Source organism: Periplaneta americana, chromosome 10 (genome assembly GCF_040183065.1).
Source record: "Periplaneta americana isolate PAMFEO1 chromosome 10, P.americana_PAMFEO1_priV1, whole genome shotgun sequence".
Taxonomy (NCBI): Eukaryota; Metazoa; Arthropoda; class Insecta; order Blattodea; family Blattidae; genus Periplaneta; species Periplaneta americana.
The window spans coordinates 11,965,650-11,985,638 of NC_091126.1; the positions used below are offsets into that span (position 1 = coordinate 11,965,650).

At 36.0% G+C, this 19,989-nt stretch overlaps 1 protein-coding gene across 2 annotated transcripts in view; it reads right to left on the reverse strand.

Moving 5' to 3' along the window:
* Window positions 1-1,605: 1,605 nt before the first annotated feature.
* The window catches only part of LOC138707443 (uncharacterized), a 642,910-nt gene continuing 624,526 nt past the window's right edge, over window positions 1,606-19,989 (reverse strand). For both annotated transcript variants that reach the window (XM_069836867.1, XM_069836866.1), the window contains exons 14-16: window positions 19,346-19,641; window positions 16,983-17,228; window positions 1,606-12,600 (exon numbers count right to left, since the gene is read on the reverse strand). In XM_069836867.1, the coding sequence (XP_069692968.1) occupies window positions 12,481-12,600; window positions 16,983-17,228; window positions 19,346-19,641 (662 nt within the window). In that variant the 3' untranslated portion in view covers window positions 1,606-12,480. The remainder of the gene's footprint in view (window positions 12,601-16,982; window positions 17,229-19,345; window positions 19,642-19,989) is intronic.

Consider the following 19,989-nt stretch of genomic DNA (forward strand, 5'->3'; position numbering starts at 1 on the left):
CCAGTACTTTGTTATTGCAGAGCACCCCTCAAATTATGATAGTGGTGGTGGTGGCGTTGGTGGTGGCAGCAGGACTGGAGTGTCATTTGTGATAAGTGGTGGTGGTGGTGGTGGTGGTGGTGGTGGTGGTGGTGGTGGTGGTGGTGGTGGTGGTGGTGATGATGATGATGATGACCATGGTGGTGGTGGTGGTGGTGGTGGTGGTGGTGGTGATGATGATGATGATGACCATGGTGGTGGTGGTGGTGGTGGTGGTGGTGGTGGTGATGATGATGATGATGACCATGGTGGTGGTGGTGGTGGTGGTGGTGGTGGTGGTGATGATGATGATGATGACCATGGTGGTGGTGGTGGTGGTGGTGGTGGTGGTGGTGATGATGATGATGATGATGATGACCATGGTGGTGGTGGTGGTGGTGGTGATGATGATGATGATGATGACCGTGGTGGTGGTGGTGGTGGTGGTGGTGGTGATGATGATGATGATGATGACCATGGTGGTGGTGGTGGTGATGATGATGATGATGACCATGGTGGTGGTGGTGGTGGTGGTGGTGGTTGTTGTGGTAACGACGGTTATAATTATGGTGACAATGATGATGAGTATGATATTATTATATGTGCTCCAATTTTCATACTGTAACAAAATTATAATTATAATGGAAATTACTGATATTTGTTTCTCGTACTATGCCAATACAGAATTGGAAACCTTGCACTGTACTTATTTGAAAATAATATATTATAATGGGTGAACTTAGAATTTTATCTCAAATTGAAGGTGTACAGAAAAGCAGGGTGACATGTACAGTTATTACATTTTTAAAACTCTGTGTTAGATACGAGTATAAAGTTCACTCTTGCACAGTAGCCAAATGCAATTTTAAAATTACAGCTGTAGATGTTACAGATTACCTGAGGTGTGTGCATTCTTGTCTGAAGAAACGGAGTGACGAGTTTCCTCAGTCAAGACTTCAAGATATAAATGGCACAAATTTCTGTAAACCTTAGAAAAATTATATCAGAAAATTGAAGTTTCAATACAATATTAACATTATATCTGACAATTCTGATGACCACTAACATAAACTGATGAAGAAATTTAGTCTCCACTACTTTATTAAACTTACACAGAAACACAAAGATTGTCAGATACCAGAATAATATTTTTAGGGATGGGAGAGTTCTGTTTCTGATGACATCTGTATACATATCTGCACGGTACTGTAATATAATTGTATTTAGTACTTGGCTGAGATATATTTCTTAGTAACAATTTAAAAAATGTTCACATATAAAATGAATTATAGTGCAGAATAGAGTTGTTCACAACATTTTGATTTATATTTAAGTTTTTTCTCAAATTATTCTGTCAGTTCTTCATTACAAATAGGCTCATTAGAAAACAATTAAACTACCAAAATTTTCCACCATCTCTGATTTTATCCAACAGTATTTCAGGAGGAATGACATACTTATATTATTATCACATACGTGTATAGTTTAAGTCCTACATATGATTTTAACGCATATATGAAAAATATGGTACAACTGTATTATGTAGAATAATTTTTCTTTCTTTCGGTTAAGAACAACAGACTAATATGGAGAAGAAGTATCTATTTTATTGTATATTTTGGAGATACACGAAGCTTGTAATAGCAGTCTGTTCATTTAATGGAGAGTGGCTATGACAAAAGGTGAATGACATAAAACAAAATAAATGACGTAAGTCATTTAGAAGTCGGTTCATCATAATATTAATAACATTCAAGATTTTCTGTCAGTTCGAAATTGTGTCCCACTCCCCCTTTAATCTTCACAAATATTTAATCGAATCTTTTCACTGTGATGTTACATTAAAATATATATGTATGTATATCTTTACCAGCTCTGTATGAATGACTATATTAGTCATATTTGAAAATATGGCACTGATATTTCAAAAGGGAAATAGATTGTTCTCTGCATTAAAAGTTCCATCTTCAATAGATGGTTATAAAAAGTGATTAACTTACTCTATGTATCACATATTAATGATTAACACTTACTTAACTCTATAATATTTACAGTCAGAAGTAAAGAGGTGTATCATGAGACTTTAAGTCCTTAACATGCCAGCAGTTTCAGTACCTTGTGGCCAGCCATTATTTTAACGAAGATATAATAAGCCCAGGTTCAAAATTATGATACATTCTACTTGTAGTATTAATAGGTTGAGCAACAGCCGCGTTCGAATTTAAAATCCACGACTGCAGGAAATATCATGACAAGTTACACAAACAAGCACTGTTCCATTGCTTATGTTATTTCAGTACTTGGACCAAAATAGACACGGCTATACCAATGTATAAACATTTACCCTGTGTGCCCCAGTAATAATACTTGAACGTCAGTGAATTATAGGTTGCATTACTAAAAATGTATCAGTTTGAATATCAAGTATGAATTGCTAAAAAGTCCTTTGACTTCAATGTTAATGTAAATCAGCAAGTGGCTTCATTTTCCCTAATTTTGTGAAGACAGTGCAAAACTATTAATCTTCTAACACGTACAAAACAAAAATTATACCAAGAAAAAAGATATAATTTACATATACTGTTAATGATAGAAACGTTTTCCGCACTTAAATGTGGTTTCCAGTGGTCCTATCTGCTTTTGAGATACTAAGTTACGAGAATGTTGTACAATATGTTCTCTGAAGAGTTTTCCTTTAAAATAATTCTTTAAATTGTAAATTACGGTATCTTTTTCAATAAGAATAAAATAATCAAGTATGAATTGAGCAGAAGTATACAGAGTGAACGGTAAGTAATGTAATTAATTTCAGGGGTTATTCTTTGAGATACTATGGGTCGAATTCATAGTCAACACCTATCGTAAGGAAACACTTAAGCAGTTGCTTATAATAATTTCCAATTCATAAATTCCACTAAAGTGAATACTTATTCAAATAAGGTAGCTTGTCAGCTTACTCAAGTGTTTCCTCATATGCATTGTAATCAGCTGATTCGGTATGCAATAGATGATGATTATGATTTAATTTAATTTATTGAGTTCTGTAATTAAAATGAAAATGAGTTTCGGCAAGCAAAAGATATATATCAGAGATATGGAAAATACTTTAGAGATGTATAATGATCAACAATTTAAGAGGAGATATCGTTTCGACAAGAACACTGTTGTGAATATTCTGGTGTCTCTCATTTAAATTCACAATACAACCATGAGGCTTACCGATTTCGCCACTGCTGAAAGTACTGGTTGCTTTGAGATTTTATGATACAGCAGCATTTCAGGTAGAATTAAGTGGCATTTTTTTTCGAAAAGTATTCACGTCCCAACACTTTTATTTGTATTCTACCCAAGGAATAAGCTGTTAAAATTTGCGTAATTATATCATTTCCACTTTGTTTCGCATAAAAATAACTGAAAAATAAATTAAAATGATTTACTTACAGGAATATTTCCGGAGTTTGCATTAAACTCAACTGCAATTTTGTTCCATGTCAATTTCTTCTTTTGGAGAGAACAATTATTATCAATTTTTTTTTTACTTTCGACGATATCTCCATATTTCATAACTAGTTATCTTAGCTCACTTCTTTCTTTTCTGTAAAATGCTTTCTGGACATCTTGTATAATTTTTAGCTCTATAATATATTTTACTTGTGTATTTGTGTGTGACAATAATGCTGATTTAACAATTTGAAGGCGCTGGAAAACAATTGAATGTAGGAAAGCGTTCACATCTAGCCATGTTGCCATATTTCTTTCGATGTCAAGGGAATGCTCAGTGCACATGAATGAGTAGCGTCTCTGCAATACGATCTGAAATAAGTGCTAAGGAAATGCTCATTACTTAAGTGTTTCCTCATTTTATAAGTAACGACTATGAATTCGACCCTATATCAAACAAAAAAGTTTAATGTAAATTTTGCTCGTTTTTGCTTCCTTTTCGAGAAAATAAATTGTTTTATATCAATCATTTCATAACGTACTTTGGGAAAGCTGTTGAATTAACTCTCAGTATGCTCAGTCGATTTAAGACAGTAATGTATTATGATAATAAATTATTCAAAGAATTTTATTTTTGTCCTTTAAATATGTCTTTCGAAATGCATGTTTTTCTGGAAAACTATTCAAAACACAGCAATATAGCATTTGACATTTTTTGTTACTCTTTACAAAAGGAATCATCCACAAGAATAAATAACCATTGGGGTAGCTCAGTCGGGAGAGCATTCGTACGCTAAGCAAAGGGTCCTGGGATCGATACCTGGCCCAGGAACAATTTTTCCTTGAAATTATTCAAACCTGCTTTACAGGGAGCTACTACCTGAAAGCCAGATTTACATAATAAATTACATTGCTTACGGTCCAACCTGTATTCTTTTTATACTTAAACAAGCCCGGAAATGCAAGGTCTATTATGAGATATCTTGTATCAACCAGATAAATTGTTTACACACCATCATTTCAGAAAGCAGTAAAAAATACAATCTTTTATTATGATAATCATAGCCCCTAATTTTCAAAATTCTATCTCAGTTTATTATTATATACATATAAAACATACGAAACTTACATGTATAAAACTATTGAAATTGTTTAAGCGTTAGGTAATCTGGGATTTGTGTTTGAATGATTACACAATCGTAAAATTTTTTTATGAAATCGTAATTTCAGGTTTTTGGTAATTTTTGTTACGGACGTCTTATTTAATTCTGTCTTCCTTTACCACTTTTAGTGGTTAGGAACACCGTAAGATAATATTTACAAGTACAATTATGAACCAAATTCTTGTATAATTATTTTTTAATCTGTAACATGCATTTAATATTCATTCGATATGGTTTGTAATACTTAAAACGATTTTAATGCTATTATTTAGTACTGGTAAGTGTTCTGAAGATTATGTTACTTGTATTTACATTATTTCCTAACAAACAATGTATAATATTACTGAAAGTACAATACATATTGGTAGACTATCATCGAGATATTAAAGCAGTAGTAAGACTTATGTGCAGGTGATAAATTTCTGCAGGACAAAAACTAAAAGAAAGGAAATTACGGTACTTGTAAAACAATAAAGGAATATGGGTTGAAAATTGTTGCAAAAAAGAAAATAATATCCAAAATATTAATTTGACATCAAGATACCGCCATTTCTTCCGTTTTGTTTAAAGTTATTGACAAATGCAAACGTAGGATGAAGAAAGATATGAAACGTTTTCATATTTACCTATATACCTAAAATTATATGACTTCAATTTTAACATATAGGCCTTACAGCAGAAACATGGGCCTTATCAACGAGAGATTTGCTTAACACAGAGTGAAAACAGGGGAATGCAGAGTTTTGAGAGCAATGACACTGTAAAATAAACAGTAACCATGAATGTATACTGAGAAAAATCCCGATTATTGATTATCCAATCTTTCTTGGAAGTGTGAAAGAATACAGAAAAAAAATCATACTTATTTTTGGAAACGAAACAGAGAAAAGGACTTTAATAAAGACCAAAAACACACTGAATAAAATAAATTATAAAGGATATAGTTTGTGTAAGAAGGAACTGGAAAGTAAATAAAAAATAAAGAATGGCAACCTAGAGAACTTTGAAAGAGGTTTTATTTGGAGATGATACACAGCAGGGAAGATGATGATGATGATGATGATGATGATGATAATGATGATGATGACGACGATGATACATGTACTTATGTGAGGTATTTCTAACCATAACAATGAAGAGGCGTCACTTTATATATAAAAATGAATATACTGGTACACTTCATTACAGCATGTAAGAAACCGAGTGTCTTTTTTTACTCCTTATATTCGCATAAATAAATTGTGAAAACTCCACGATTTTTAAACAGGGTAGAATATTCAAATGTTTGCATGATTTGATATGTTTTGTTTTAATTAAGGGGCTAATAACTAGCTATTGAAATGTAATGAGCTTGCCTTTCTATTTTTTTTTGTTAACGATAAACAAGTAAAACTAGCTGCTGAAGGAAGAAGAAATATATGAGTATTTTAAGTAAATTAAAATGCTGTATGGTAATATTTTAACATGAATTTGGGCGATGCTAAGCTATTTCTGTGAATTGTTGCTGTTTACAAGGAAAATACGAAAATTAAATATATTTCTAATCTACCGGTATCTCTTTTAAAATGAACTTTATGTAGCCTATGTCATTTCCGTTACCACGTCATTAAACATGGTTGATTGTTTGGGCTTCCCTTGATTCACGTTGGTACCATACTTACTTCGTGTCAGTCATTACATTCCTTATAAAGAGTGGAAGGTGACTAAATAGGGTCCTTTTGAGAGACGAATCTGGGCAGTGAGTTAGACATAGAAGTCTAATATCATTGTGGTCTTTTGTGATTGGGTTTTTAGAAAAGTAGCATTTTTAGTTGAATTTTGATATGTATATTCTAGGAAAACGAGAGGTGCTGGAAAGGTGATGTTGGCGGATTTTGTAGAGCAAACGCCAACAAATGTGTCCTTCATTGTTTTGTTGCATAACATCGACGGTTTAGCCGTAATTTCATTTATGATCGGGAACAAAGTGTATGATGACCAGTAGATGTGGTAACCATGCATTTAGTGGAGATAGAAGCAAGAGTAGAGCATGAAGGAGAAAATGCACAGCCACCAACGTCCCTCTGTGACACGTTAGGTTACTGATTAATTTTAAAATTTGATTAACCGATGAAATGTGTTTTAAACGTCTACTGATGTTGCTATTTCCACCTCATCTTCTCCATCAACGTTGGAGCACCTAATAATGGAGCATGTATCCTGTGTTAAAGAAATTGAAATAACGAGTAAACTTGTGAAGTATTGTCAACTATTGAGGTGTTTGGTTGAAGAGATGTGACTGTAAATAAGTGTAAATTGGAAACATTTTTTCATACTTTATAAACTTATACATCATTTTTCAATTGCTTCTTAATAATAATTACTGCAATATAAATCAATGAAATTAAAAAGATTTGTAAAAACGTCTTTTTTATAGCATAGTATGAAATTATTGTAAAATAATATAAGGTAGGTCTACTTTTATTCAAACTTACAATAAATGTTTAAAATCGATTAAAATTCGACTGACTGGTTCATTAATCGATTGAAGGCATCTGGTTAACCAATCAAAATTTTTAGGCGATTGGCAGCTCTAATAAATACTAATAAGGTGATTATAAGTAACATTTTTGAGAAATGGTAATTATCATACGTTTTCACAGGAACTGACTTCCATGTCATTTCAATTTTGTCCAGTACAAGATTGCTTCTGTCAATTTTTTATTATACATATATACATATATATACACACATACGTATATATAAACACATACATATATATATACAGGTATATATATATATTTTTTTTTCTTCTGCTGAGCTCAGGAAAAAAAGTAAGGGAGAGATTAGTGAAGTGCTTTGTGTGGAGAGTGGCATTGTATGGGGTAGAAACGTGGACATTACGACGAAGTGAAGAAAAGAGACTAGAAGTATTTGAAATGTGGATATGGAGAAGGATGGAGCGTGTGAAATGGACAGAGAGAATAAGAAATGAAGCTGTGTTGGAAAGAGTGGGTGAAGAAAGAATGATGTTGAAACTTCTCAGGAAGAGAAAAAGAAATTGGTTGGATCACTGGCTCAGAAGAAACTGCCTACTGAAGGATGCACTGGAAGGAATGGTGAACAGGAGAAAAGTTATGGGCAGAAGAAGATATCAGATAATAGACGACATTAAGATATATCGATCATATGTAGAGACTAAGAGGAAGGCAGAAAATAGGAGAGATTGGAGAATGCTGGATATGCAGTGAAAGACCTGCCATTTGACAGAACACTGTGTATGCATGTACAGTCTTAGAAAAAAGTTTTGTTGCACAGATACTTTATAAGTCCCGGAAAGGAGCCAGTGCACATGATCAGACATACAACGAAACAAAACTAATTCTATTACCTCAACTAGTCCTACCCTTGTGAACCAGGTCACTCGTCCTCTGGGACTTATAAAGTATCTATGCAACAAAACTTTTTCCTAAGACTGTATGGTATAGGTATGTATGTAAGGATGTTGTATCAACAACTAAGTTATTTAATTTTAGCTTCAATAGAAATGGTGATAGCGAGATGATATCTGAAGAGGTGAGGCCGAGGATTCGCCATGGAATTACCTGACTATCATCTTACAGTTGAGGAAAACCTCAGAAGAAAACTCAACCAAGTAATCAGACCAAGTTGGAATCAAACATCCGAGCAGAGCTTCGAATCAGCAGGTAAGTATACCTACTGCCTGAGCTACTGCGATGGCCTTCATCCATCTGTAATGTTTAATTTTTTACTTATATTATTGTATACAGTAATAACGTAAATTAAAATGAACTAATTCACTATCTGCACCATACAGTGTCTTTTTTATATGCAGAATTGTCATTTTGATCCTGCAATATTATAATACAATTGCTACGTGGGTGAATAATTAGACCATTGTATTCTGACTTTGAAAGCAACATACAACACTTTCAGTGTTAAAATTTTAGAGGACCAAAATACTAAAGGAAGATACGAAAATTATTGTTATTACCAGAGTTGGGTAAGTTATTTTTTAAAAGTACAGTAGCTAAGTTACATTTACAGTTACCGTACTTACAAAAAATAAAGTAACAGAGTTACAATTATGGCTACCGTACATAAAAAGTAACCAAGTTACAGTTACAGCTAACAATGCAGTTATTTTTATGGTTATTTTTTTAATTGTAATGGTGTTATGATATCTTCCACAAATCTAGAATGTGTCTTATCTGAAAGGAAATAATGGATTATTATAAACTAAGTACCGGTACCGGTATGTGGAAAAAGGAACCACAATGTTAGCAGTGAAATAAACTTTTAAAAATAGTAATTATTGAGTTAATATTTATCACAATTTATGACAGAAATACTGTATTATATTTAAAAGATCATAATATTATGATCTTAGTAACAACAACAATAATCTTTTACAAAGGATGAAATTTCAGCTAAGATTTTTCCAAAATCAGTTTTTGGCGAATGTCGAAGTAGTAAGTGAGAAAATGCATTAATAATATTATACTGGTAGGCCTAATCGTTGTTGAAATGATAGAAACAACTTTTGACATTATTATTACTAATAAGGCCAGTATTACACTGCTTAAAATTCGTACAACAAAATATATTGCATGCAGTAAAAATAGTACCGGTACCGGTAACGATATTTTCGTTACTTCATTACCAATAAAGTAACTTTGATGGAATTATAGTTACGGTATCTTATTCAAACAATAACGCTGTTAACGAGCATTAATTTGAAAAGGTAACTGCTAATAGTAATGGTGTCACTTGTAACGCATTACTCCCCAACTCTGGTTATGACCCTTAATGAACTATTGCTCTACCGAAGCTAATACATGTACTGTACCGTAATTTTGTAATCACATAATGGTTATGTTTGTTACCTACTTTCGAATCTTATCTGAAGTATTTATTTTACGAAATTTAAATTACGTACACAAGAAAAATTATAACAACTGGGACTGAGAAGGGATTCCCTTCACAACATAATTTTAATAAGAAAATTACACTATGAACTATTCTTTGAACTTTTACATAGACGACATTTTCAGTAGACAGAATATTCATATCTTGGCTCAAGTCTGCGGCTATCCTAGTGCCCACAAGCAGATTACATAGTCATCACACTCTGTCCCTCCCCTTGCCTTGTTTTGAGCAATGCCTTGGCGATTAGCGCAGTTTTAAATACTTTGTAAGGTAGGTTTAGTGGTGTCTGGTGGAGTTAAATCATGAAGACACTTAATTGGTAGCATAATTATTAAATATAAACGAAATTTTTAATTTGTAAAGGCTTATTTTGTAAATAATAATGTAAACCTGTTCCAAACGGTTTAGGAACAAAGATATTTTACCATTCAAATGTTTATTTCACATTTTCATATTTTTTAAAAATAAATTTCATATTTTAGCAAAATTTTCTTCATATTTTGCCGGTCTCTAGTGATTATTTTACAAAAAGTCAGTTATTTTGGACTGCTAGCTTTGTTTGCTCATAAGGAATAAACCATGCTCTTAATTTGTGATAATTGTTCCACAATTTGTTGAGTTACATCATAGTGTGTTATGAAATGTTCCACTATTTCTGAAACAGTAACAACATCACCGAGAAACACAATATTGTCGAAAGATGGCATTATCTACATCATAACTGTCATTTTCCTTGCACAACTCATAATGAATGTCTTCAACAATTTCGGAGTTCGTCATGGCTTTAGTGGCAAACCTAATTCCGAGCAAAATTTATTTAGAATGTATAAATTATGTTTCATATCTCCAAGGGGGTTTAAAATAGATCGCGTAAGTCTAGAAAACGAATAAATGAAAGACATATATTCGAAATAAATTAAAATGAAAATTATAGAAATTTTGCTGGGACATCAAAAAATAAGAAATATGTGCAAAACTTATAAAATAAGTTTTACTGTATTAGGTAGGCTACTAAAAATTATTCACCCACGTGAATTACTTTTTCTCAAATATGAGGTAGCCTATCTGTTGTTGTTGACATATTTAACTGTCTGTGTACATAACACTGTAACATGCAGTCATTTGCCATTACAGAAATTAACAACAAACCAGTAGGCCTATGGCACATAGTTTTATTGCCGTATGTCAACAGTAGAACTCAGCTGTCTGCTAGTCACAACTTTGAAATAAACATGGTACTGGTATGTGATATGTAATTAATGAAAGCTTTTAAAAAGTATTTAACCACTTAAGATGCCGTATTTAATACTGTAAGTGCACTCAGAAAGTTCTTCCTCTTGTTCCAGAAGTTGAAGTTGAACCTTGGTTACAAATGTTATATTGTATTCGATGTGATATGTGGAATTTGCTCAAAGATATTTAGCCTGTGGTTCCTATGACATCTTTAGGTATGATTTCAGAATAAGGGAATGGCGTTACTCCATGAAGAAATGCCAATGAGTGGTTGGACATGAAACCTCTGTAAAAGCAAACTCAGTGAAGGTCTTACTTTGGCATTCTGGGAGAAAGAGAATGATTTATAGTGCCGATGTAGCCAACATAATATTGCCACGTATGCAAGAAGAAGTTGTATCACATAGTAACTTATTTTGAAGTGTATGATTGTCATTATAGCACCTTTGGCGAGTATCAGTGACACCCTATTTTATCACCCTAAGTAAATAAATTTCAGTGTTTTAGTTCTCCATCATAAATAACATCTGATATTATTTTTTTTCGGAAGCATTTTGAATTATAACCCCACTTACTGTTAAAATGTAAAATTTTCAGTCTTTTCTTGACAAGGTATAATCTGAGGAGCACGTTCCTTGATACCTCAGAAATATAAAATTATATCTCCATTGCTAATACCGGTATTTCAAGCAAATGTTACATTTTGTAAAGAAACCTGTGCTTCTTTTTCTATGAAGTTTACAAGCTTTGTATTACGTGTGTACTGTGTGTCATAGTTTGTCTAGGCACTGTTTACTGTGAAGACAATCACCAGTGGTTGTAGCCTCTAAAGCATTCCTTTTAATAAATTACAAGTCTGAGTAAAAAATAATATTTTATTTTAATAGCCGGTGCACTAAAATTCTAATGTACTATCAGAATATAAATTCAAGAGCGTAAAGAAATATTACATATTTTATCAAATCATTCCAAAACCGAAAGGTCAGTAGAACGAGCCATGTCTTAATAGATATTTTCTTACAATTTAATTCGTGACACTAATTGTTATGCGTGTGTTATATCTAATTCTGACCTGGGCTTATGCAATATAAATTAAAACAATGAAACAGATACAAATACAACGAAATACAACACATTAATACATTAATAAATCTTAATCTATATGATAGCTGTAATTTCATCACACCTATATTCCGTGTAATTCAGTTATAAATAATCACAATATTTAAATAAAGAGATATTTCTCACAGATCCATACAAGGTTGTGCGAGTTAATACAAAGTCTTAACTCTTAACACGATTTAATCTTCACCAACTTGTAATCACGAATTGAATTCCCTGCTCCCAAAACATTTTTTTAATTCAATAAATTTCATTAGTGATATATCATACAATTAGTAAGTACTCTCGTCTTTATCAAGTACTTTATGTCAAGAAATTTTGTACATTTGTCATATATTTAAATCTTCACAGAAAAAAATAACTTTACTGCTATTTTCATATAGTACTTGAAAAATATTGTGCCTTAATTTTTTCAACATGTGTTTTCACATAAAGAGTGCAACACAAATGTATAAAGTTTTAACAATATACCCAACTGTTGCCAAGCTTTGTACGACCAGAATGCAGCCCGTGCATCTTATCCTGATTCTTGGCTGGAGGCACTCTGTGTCCTTCCTCTGCTCTGCTGGTCTTGTCAGGTAGTGGACTTGCGACTGATGCTGCATGTCGAAGGGCGCGGAGAACGAAACACCGTGTGCTGCAGGGTCCGCTTCCACTTGTCCTGAGTGTCTCGTAATTTGAGAAGCCAGGTTTGCTGCAAGATATTATTTTAAATTCATCTTCGATACTCTAGCATCTCTTAGTGGTTTCTGATTGAGCTCATAGATGGCATTACTAGCCAACAATGTGATTTTGAAACGTATACCATCATCTACACTTCTGATTGGAATATAGAAAGCGCTTACATCATAATTCAAAATGACCTAAACTCAATTGAAAAATGGTTACAAAACTGGAAAATAAAGATAAATGCAATAAAAAGTGCTGTAATAATCTTTACCAGAAGACGGCCAATAGAACCATTTCAATTAAAGCTCTTCAATGAAACAATCCCTAATAGAAATTAAACAACATACCGTACCTAGAAATTCAACTAGACCAAAGACTTACTTTCAAATCCCATATTCTAAAAACAGCAGCTAAAGGGTACAATATTTTTCAAAGGCTTTATCCAATCTTCAAGTCACCATCATTAAGCATATGGGCAAAGAAAACAATACTGGGTGTTCATTTCAAAGTGTGTCATGACGTCACTGATGTTGGGTCACCGATTTGAAGTGAGTTTCAGCTTACATGTTAGAGAAGTTGCCTATTATTTAAGGCGTTCTTCAATCTGAACTTGAGAACGTGTACGGTATAACTTGAATGTCGTAGCAACAGATGGCGGTCTGTACGGTCTGTGTGCTACCATAACCTCTTTCGAACTGTGTTTTGCGCCGGCAAGTCATACGCAGGGTATTTGTTATCATTGGTTGCGTACGGTAACATTTCACAACACAAATCAAATGCTCCGTGTCCATGTTGACTGTCGAAGTTAATGTCAACAAATACGTAAGTAATCGTCTTAACCCTATCCCCATATCCCGACAGTATGTATTTCCAAACAGTTCACATTCCTGCCACTACCGGCGTTACCGTACGTATCGGTACGTACTCTTCAGAATGAACACCGTACTTGCTAGGCAACTTCTCTGCCTCATAGGTTATACACCTCTGCGGAAGTGTAGGAAGATTGAATTCTCTAGGCTCATCGGCTAGCCACATGACGGCATACAGCGAGCTATGACACACTTTGAACTGAACACCCAGTATGTATATATATATATATATATATATATATATATATATATATATATATATAATATAATATTAATAAGATCAAGTATTCTCTATGCTTTTTCGGCATGGACATCTGTAAACAAAAATTTAATGAACAAACAAATAGGTTTCTTCGCACAATCATAGGAGTAGATTATACAACAACAAATATATTTCTTCATCAAATTTTAAGCATAGAATCTATTGAAAGCTATACTAATAAACAACAACAATCTTCAATCAATCCATTATAAACCATCAAAATGATTTACTTCATACTGATTCAGTTTTCATCTAAGTCCTCATCAATTCATCAACTGCTCAATTCAGCGACATCAAGGCGAATGAACTATGAACTGAGAATTGACAGTTTTGCTTTGTATAGTGCTTTGTGAACTTTAGTTGAAATTAGGAGTACATTGTTGTTCTTCTCATTAATTCACCTGAGTTGTCATTGTCGTTCTGTGGAGTGAAATAACGACTACTGTGTTGCTGTGGAATACCCATTGTTGACGGGTGTGTGATTCAAGTTAGAAATAAAAATCGCATTATTGTTATATAAAAGTTACATTTGGTGTCAGGAGTGGGACATTGTCGACATAATGTAGAACCTATGGCAGATCCTGCAAGCCATCGCGGAACTGAAAAGTGACGTAAGTGAAGCAAAAGCAGACATGAATAAGCACATAAGTGAAGTGAAAAATGATGTCACTACGCAAATTTGTAGCGTTTCGATGCAGGTGGATGGAATTATTACCATCGTTAAAAATGAACTTAAAGCCGATTTCGAAAAATTAAACGATAATTTCGCAACTGTAAATAAAGCAGTGACCGAACTAAGACAGGACGTAGACCATTTCGACGACAAAATTCGCTCTCTCGAGCGTCGTCAAGAGCAGACGAGTGAGTTGCTGGATAAACATGCTGAGGAAAACATGCACATACTCGCGTTAATGGATCACCAGGCTAGAGAATATAAACAGATAGTTGCAGAAGAGGTTCGATAGGCCATGGAAGAAGCGGCAACAGAATTAAGGACCCCATATAGTGGCCCCGTGGAATCAACGCCTCCAACCAGACATTTGAACGTCAAGAAGCCGAAGTTCGACGGAACGACGTCCTGGGCAATATTTCGACGCCAGTTCGAGGCTATCGCAGAGCATAATGGGTGGACGCTGGCAGAGAAAATTACTCAGCTGCTGGCCACGCTTCAGGGACAAGCGTCGGAGGTTCTTCACAGCGTCCTAGAAAAGGGGACAGCCACTGAGATAATGGAGGCCTTGGAGGGACGTTATGGTGACCATCAACTTGCGGCAGCATTTAGGACCCAACTGAAAACGAGGGTCCAACAGTCAGGCGAGTCCCTACAAGAATTTCCGATGGCGGTGGAACAACTGGCCCATAAGGCCCTCGGGGGCCTACCTCCTAACTTCGTCGCTGGAGAGGTGGCCTATACCTTCGGCTGTGGAGTCCGCTACCCCGAGATAAGACAACTACTCTTGGCCGAGCATCACTCCATTAACGAAGCTCTGGTGGCGGCCATTATGATGGAGGCGTCCAAGTTGACAGCGAAAGTCTCAACACCGCACTCGATTGAGTGCGTCATGGCGGCCGATGTTGAGGGACACCAACCGAAGCCATCCGAGCAACGGAGATGAGGAGCGCCCACCTGCTGGTCCTGCGGCAGACCAGGACACTTAATGAGGGACTGCGACCGATCTGGCCACAGGCAGTAGAGAGAGGTGGCCGACGTCGAGAGGAGTCAACAAAAGTCACCGGAGTGACGGAGACGACAGGCGCCCACCTGCTGGTCCTGCGGCAAACCTGGACACTTAAGGAGGGAGTGCGACCAATCTGGCTACAGACAGGAGAAAGAGGGGACCGATGCTAGGAGAGGTACGTCGGCGCCATCATCACCGTCCCCTCAGCTAGTCCTGAAGCCGGTCAACAGAAGATGTGACAATGGGCTGATTGCTGAAGGACGGATAAGAGGCCGTCCATGCAGAGTACTGGTGGACACCGGGGTGATGCTCACTCTCGCCAAGCCAGACATCGTGCGTGGCCTACCTGGGAGGACGCCGCTGCGCTGATATGAGCTACGTACTGCTTCAGGAGAGAGCTTGCCCATTCAGAGAGAGGTCTTCCTGGATCTGACCTTGGGGAAGAGGAGACTGGAGATGTGGGTGTTCGTCGCCAACATCACTGAAGACGTCGTCCTGGGACTCCATGCCATGCGGTTACTCGATGCGACGGTGGACATCCAGCACCATATACTCCATCTTGGTCAGGATGAAGTGCTCCTGATGGACGCTAAAGACCAACCCATGGCCAGCGGGCTTTCCTTGGAGGGCCAAATGGAAGCGCCAGATGGCGCCCACGCAGTACAAGTAATCGCCGCCCAGCCAAGCCCAGGATGGGATGACACCACCATAAGGAGGGAGCAGCTGGAGGACCCTAACGTTAGACCGTCTAGTGGCCTACCAAGGGATTGTCTGGGATGAACAGTCCTAAGGAGGGAGAAATGTGACAACCATGCTGGAAGATTCTCGTTGCCTCGGGAGTCGAGCACGCGTCCAGCAGAAGGGAGGGCGCAGGAAGGCGAGCTTCGGTGGGCACTGAAGCACGGGACGTGGGAGGCTCGGGCTTCGGCAGATGCTGAAGCACGGAGCAGCAAGGGAAGCTACGGACCCGGTGCAGAGTGGAGGGGACGGACTTAGGGGGAAACGTCTGAAAACAGATTGTTCCCGAAGATCGAAGTTTCGAGAACGTGCGGTTTAGTAAATAAAAGCGCGAGCAGCCTTCGAAGTTTGTATACCAACGACTTTAAATACTCCCACACAAAAAAGTCAAACGCATTTAGAATCAGGTGAGCTTGGAGGCCAAGCAATTGGTCCACCTCTACCTACTCAGTGATCAGGATAACGTTCATCTAGGTGTTCACGGACATTAAGACTAAAATATACACTGGCAGCATCATACATGAAGTATATCTTTTGTCGGACTGCTAATGGAATATCTTCCAAGAAATGTCTAATATTTCAGTACCGGTAATTATCAATATCTGGATCCATGTTTATATAATTTTTTTTATCCTCCACATGTCTGGAATCCAACCCTGAAATTTTGCCGTGTATTTCTGAAACACTCTGTGTGTGTGTGTGTGTGTATATACATATACATATATATCTTTCTTATGATATGTCAGCTGTTTAATTTAAAATTAATTATAGGCCATGAAGTCAATATACTCTTAAGTGTCTAAGACAAGCTTACTCTACCCCAACATTCTACTAGTAGGCCTATACTAAATAATTATACCTTTGACTGATCTGAAGGCGCTTGGAAGGTGTGGATAGTTACAACCTGCTGGAACCGGTTCAAGCTGACGAGCACGAAGGCTGCTTCAAGGCGACATGATGCACTTTCAGGAATGGTGACATCGTGGATAAAGAAGCGGTCTAAGGAGAGAGGTTGTTTGTACACAACATACCGCATGGAAGACTCACTTGACGCCGAGGATCCACGGCTACAGGAACTTGCCCAGTTCTCAGACAAGGAGGATTTCTGAAAATGTTAAAAAATTCATTATCACGGATAAAGAATTGAACAACATTACGATTATTATTACACATGCTTCTAACTGGACAACTTTTCAATGCTGAGATTATGTTCTTTACTGAAAATTACTACTGTGATGGTAGTTTAAAAGTCTAAACACTGCTCGGCCAGTCGGCAGCCTGAACCCTATGTAATCCCTGGGATTCCCCTCCATGGAAGCACTGATCTCTTCCCACTTGCAGTCAGTTGTGAGTGAGATTTCATTGGAATAGGACAGTTGTGTTGTGCACTCGTGAGTGAGATTTCATTAGAGAGTATAATAGTGTTGTGCAATGGTGAAGTAGTCAGTGCGTAGTTGTATATTCATCTTCTAGAAATTTGTGTGACAGAACAGGACAAACATTCACGCATAAATTTCCTGGCAGTCCAGTTCCAATACTACAAGCAATATTAAAATTACTTTATGAGTTTAATAAAACAGACTAATCAGAAAAGAATGTGTTTAAAGAAGAAAAACTTGATGAAATAGAAGCTGCCTTGGAACGTAATCCTCGAAAACATCTTTCTGCACTTGATATACCGGATTTTTCAACCTAATGTAGCTTCCCAAATTCACAATGCCGAGTGGGTGGGCATTGGTTCCATACACTAGTGAAAAATTTCATGAGAAATTTCCTTCACCATGAGAAGTCCAACCAGCGCTCATGCCATAACCCGAATTCCAGGCATGATGCCTTAGATCACGATGCTATGGTGAGGGACATATCTAAAATGTAAACTTGTGATTAAAATTCCTATAACTTACTTGTCGCACTATTGTAATCATATCGTTGCCATATCCAACTCCTCAACAGTAAAAATATGGAATAAAGAACATAGAGGCTGACAGGTGTTTTAGCTACTCAAGAGTTCATACATTTTGAGATTTGGGTCCTTCTAGAGCTTGTAAAACTTTTACGCCATGGACTCAGAACAAGAAATCATTGAAGACATTTCAGTATGATGAGATCCAGTAAATAAATAATAGAATTTTCCTTCCTTGAGATAATGAGGTATTGGGGTGAGCAGTGTTAGATACTGGTACCGAATATAGGTGCTGTCAGCCAATAGATGTCACTGTTCAAACGCAAATGTTGATACAAAACATTTTATCTTTATTCCTTAATACTCAAGTTTCAGTCCATTTCTTTAATGGTACCTTAAACATTCTCAAGAATGAATCCGTTATTTGTTCTGCGTTGAAATATATAAAGAGTAGTTAATGAAAACTAGTAGTAAGATGTCAGATAATGGCGTTCTTGTCTTATGTTAAGCAACAACTACGTCAATCTGACAACATAATCTAGTGAACAGTGTGTTAAAACTGAATATCAGTATGTACTTCAGGAAGTATTCGAATAATTATTCTGAAATTAAAACTGTTTTACCTATTGCAGAGATTCCATAGCATTTCGGTTCACGGCATTACCTTTCTGTATTCCTGTTTCTTAACAGTTTTTTAATGATGCCCCTAGGCGAAGAGAAATGGCAACAATTTCATTTATTAAGTAACGGTAGTTAGGTTCTAATAGCTGAAATATTTATGTGCTAACAATAGTTGCTAACAGGGACAATAGGGCTATAAACCAATTGAATTAATAAAACTAATTAATTGATTAACTAGCGGACTTACTCATGTTAATTATGTAAGTTTGTGTGGCTTAGAGCTGTTTCAGTGTTTCACGCACTATCCTCAGAGCCTACTAGATCTCGGCGTCATCTCGAACTTCTCTGTCTGTTATGTGGGTGTGTTTGATTGTTGAAAGCTGTTGAAGAGTGGAGTCAAATAGTGTGTGTGTACTGAAATTGATCTGTGTGTTAAGAATTTGATCGGGGTGTGTTTTAGTGTGTTTGTATATTTCGTATTGTTCTAGTGTGTTAAAAGCAGTGTACGCAAGATTCAAAATGGATAATAAAACTATTTTCAGTCAATTTATTAATTTTCGAGTGTCCTCACCCCTGATTATGGTTTGACCCTGCAGCATCCCAGTGCATCCACTACACAGTTTAGGAACTAGTACCGATTTATTTTATTTCATCCTCATTACAACTGAGAAATCTGTACTTAATTTTAAATACAGTACCTTCTTGGACAGCCCTTTTTTCCTTCTTGTAATCAAAAGCATGTCGTCAAATAGCACAACATACATCTCTTGCGGCTTTCCCGTGTCCCAGATCTGCAATGGACCTTCTAGGATTATCTGTCTTCTAGGGCTCACTATAATTCTATCACATGGTTGTCTTGTTAATGCAGGTTTCAGAAACTCAGGAATATATATCTTAGGGTCCAGTTCAAACACCGAAGGCCACACAATGTTCCTCTGTATTTCCAAAAGACGTTCGAAGTTTTTGAGCCATTTCATTTTGTCGTCCAGTTCTCCTGTGAAATAAATATTTTAGCTATAATTTTCCTTTATGTTCAAGATATTTCAGTAATTTAACATTTTTATAAAAATTCACAAGGAAATCAAATTGCGCTCAGTCTTCTGATTAATATGAACTGATACGAAAAGTAGCATTTAACATTCAATGAATGTACCAGTAACTAAATGTGAGAATGTAAATTTTTAATACTCTAGACATGATGAAACACACTTTCTTATATTAAACTGCTAGAATTAATCTTTCTTACTGAGTAAGGAGCACAAGTGAAGAAAGAAGTTCTGAGAGAGAAAATGTTAGTAAATTTTTACTTTGTATGCCTAATGAGAAAGATAATTATAAAAAT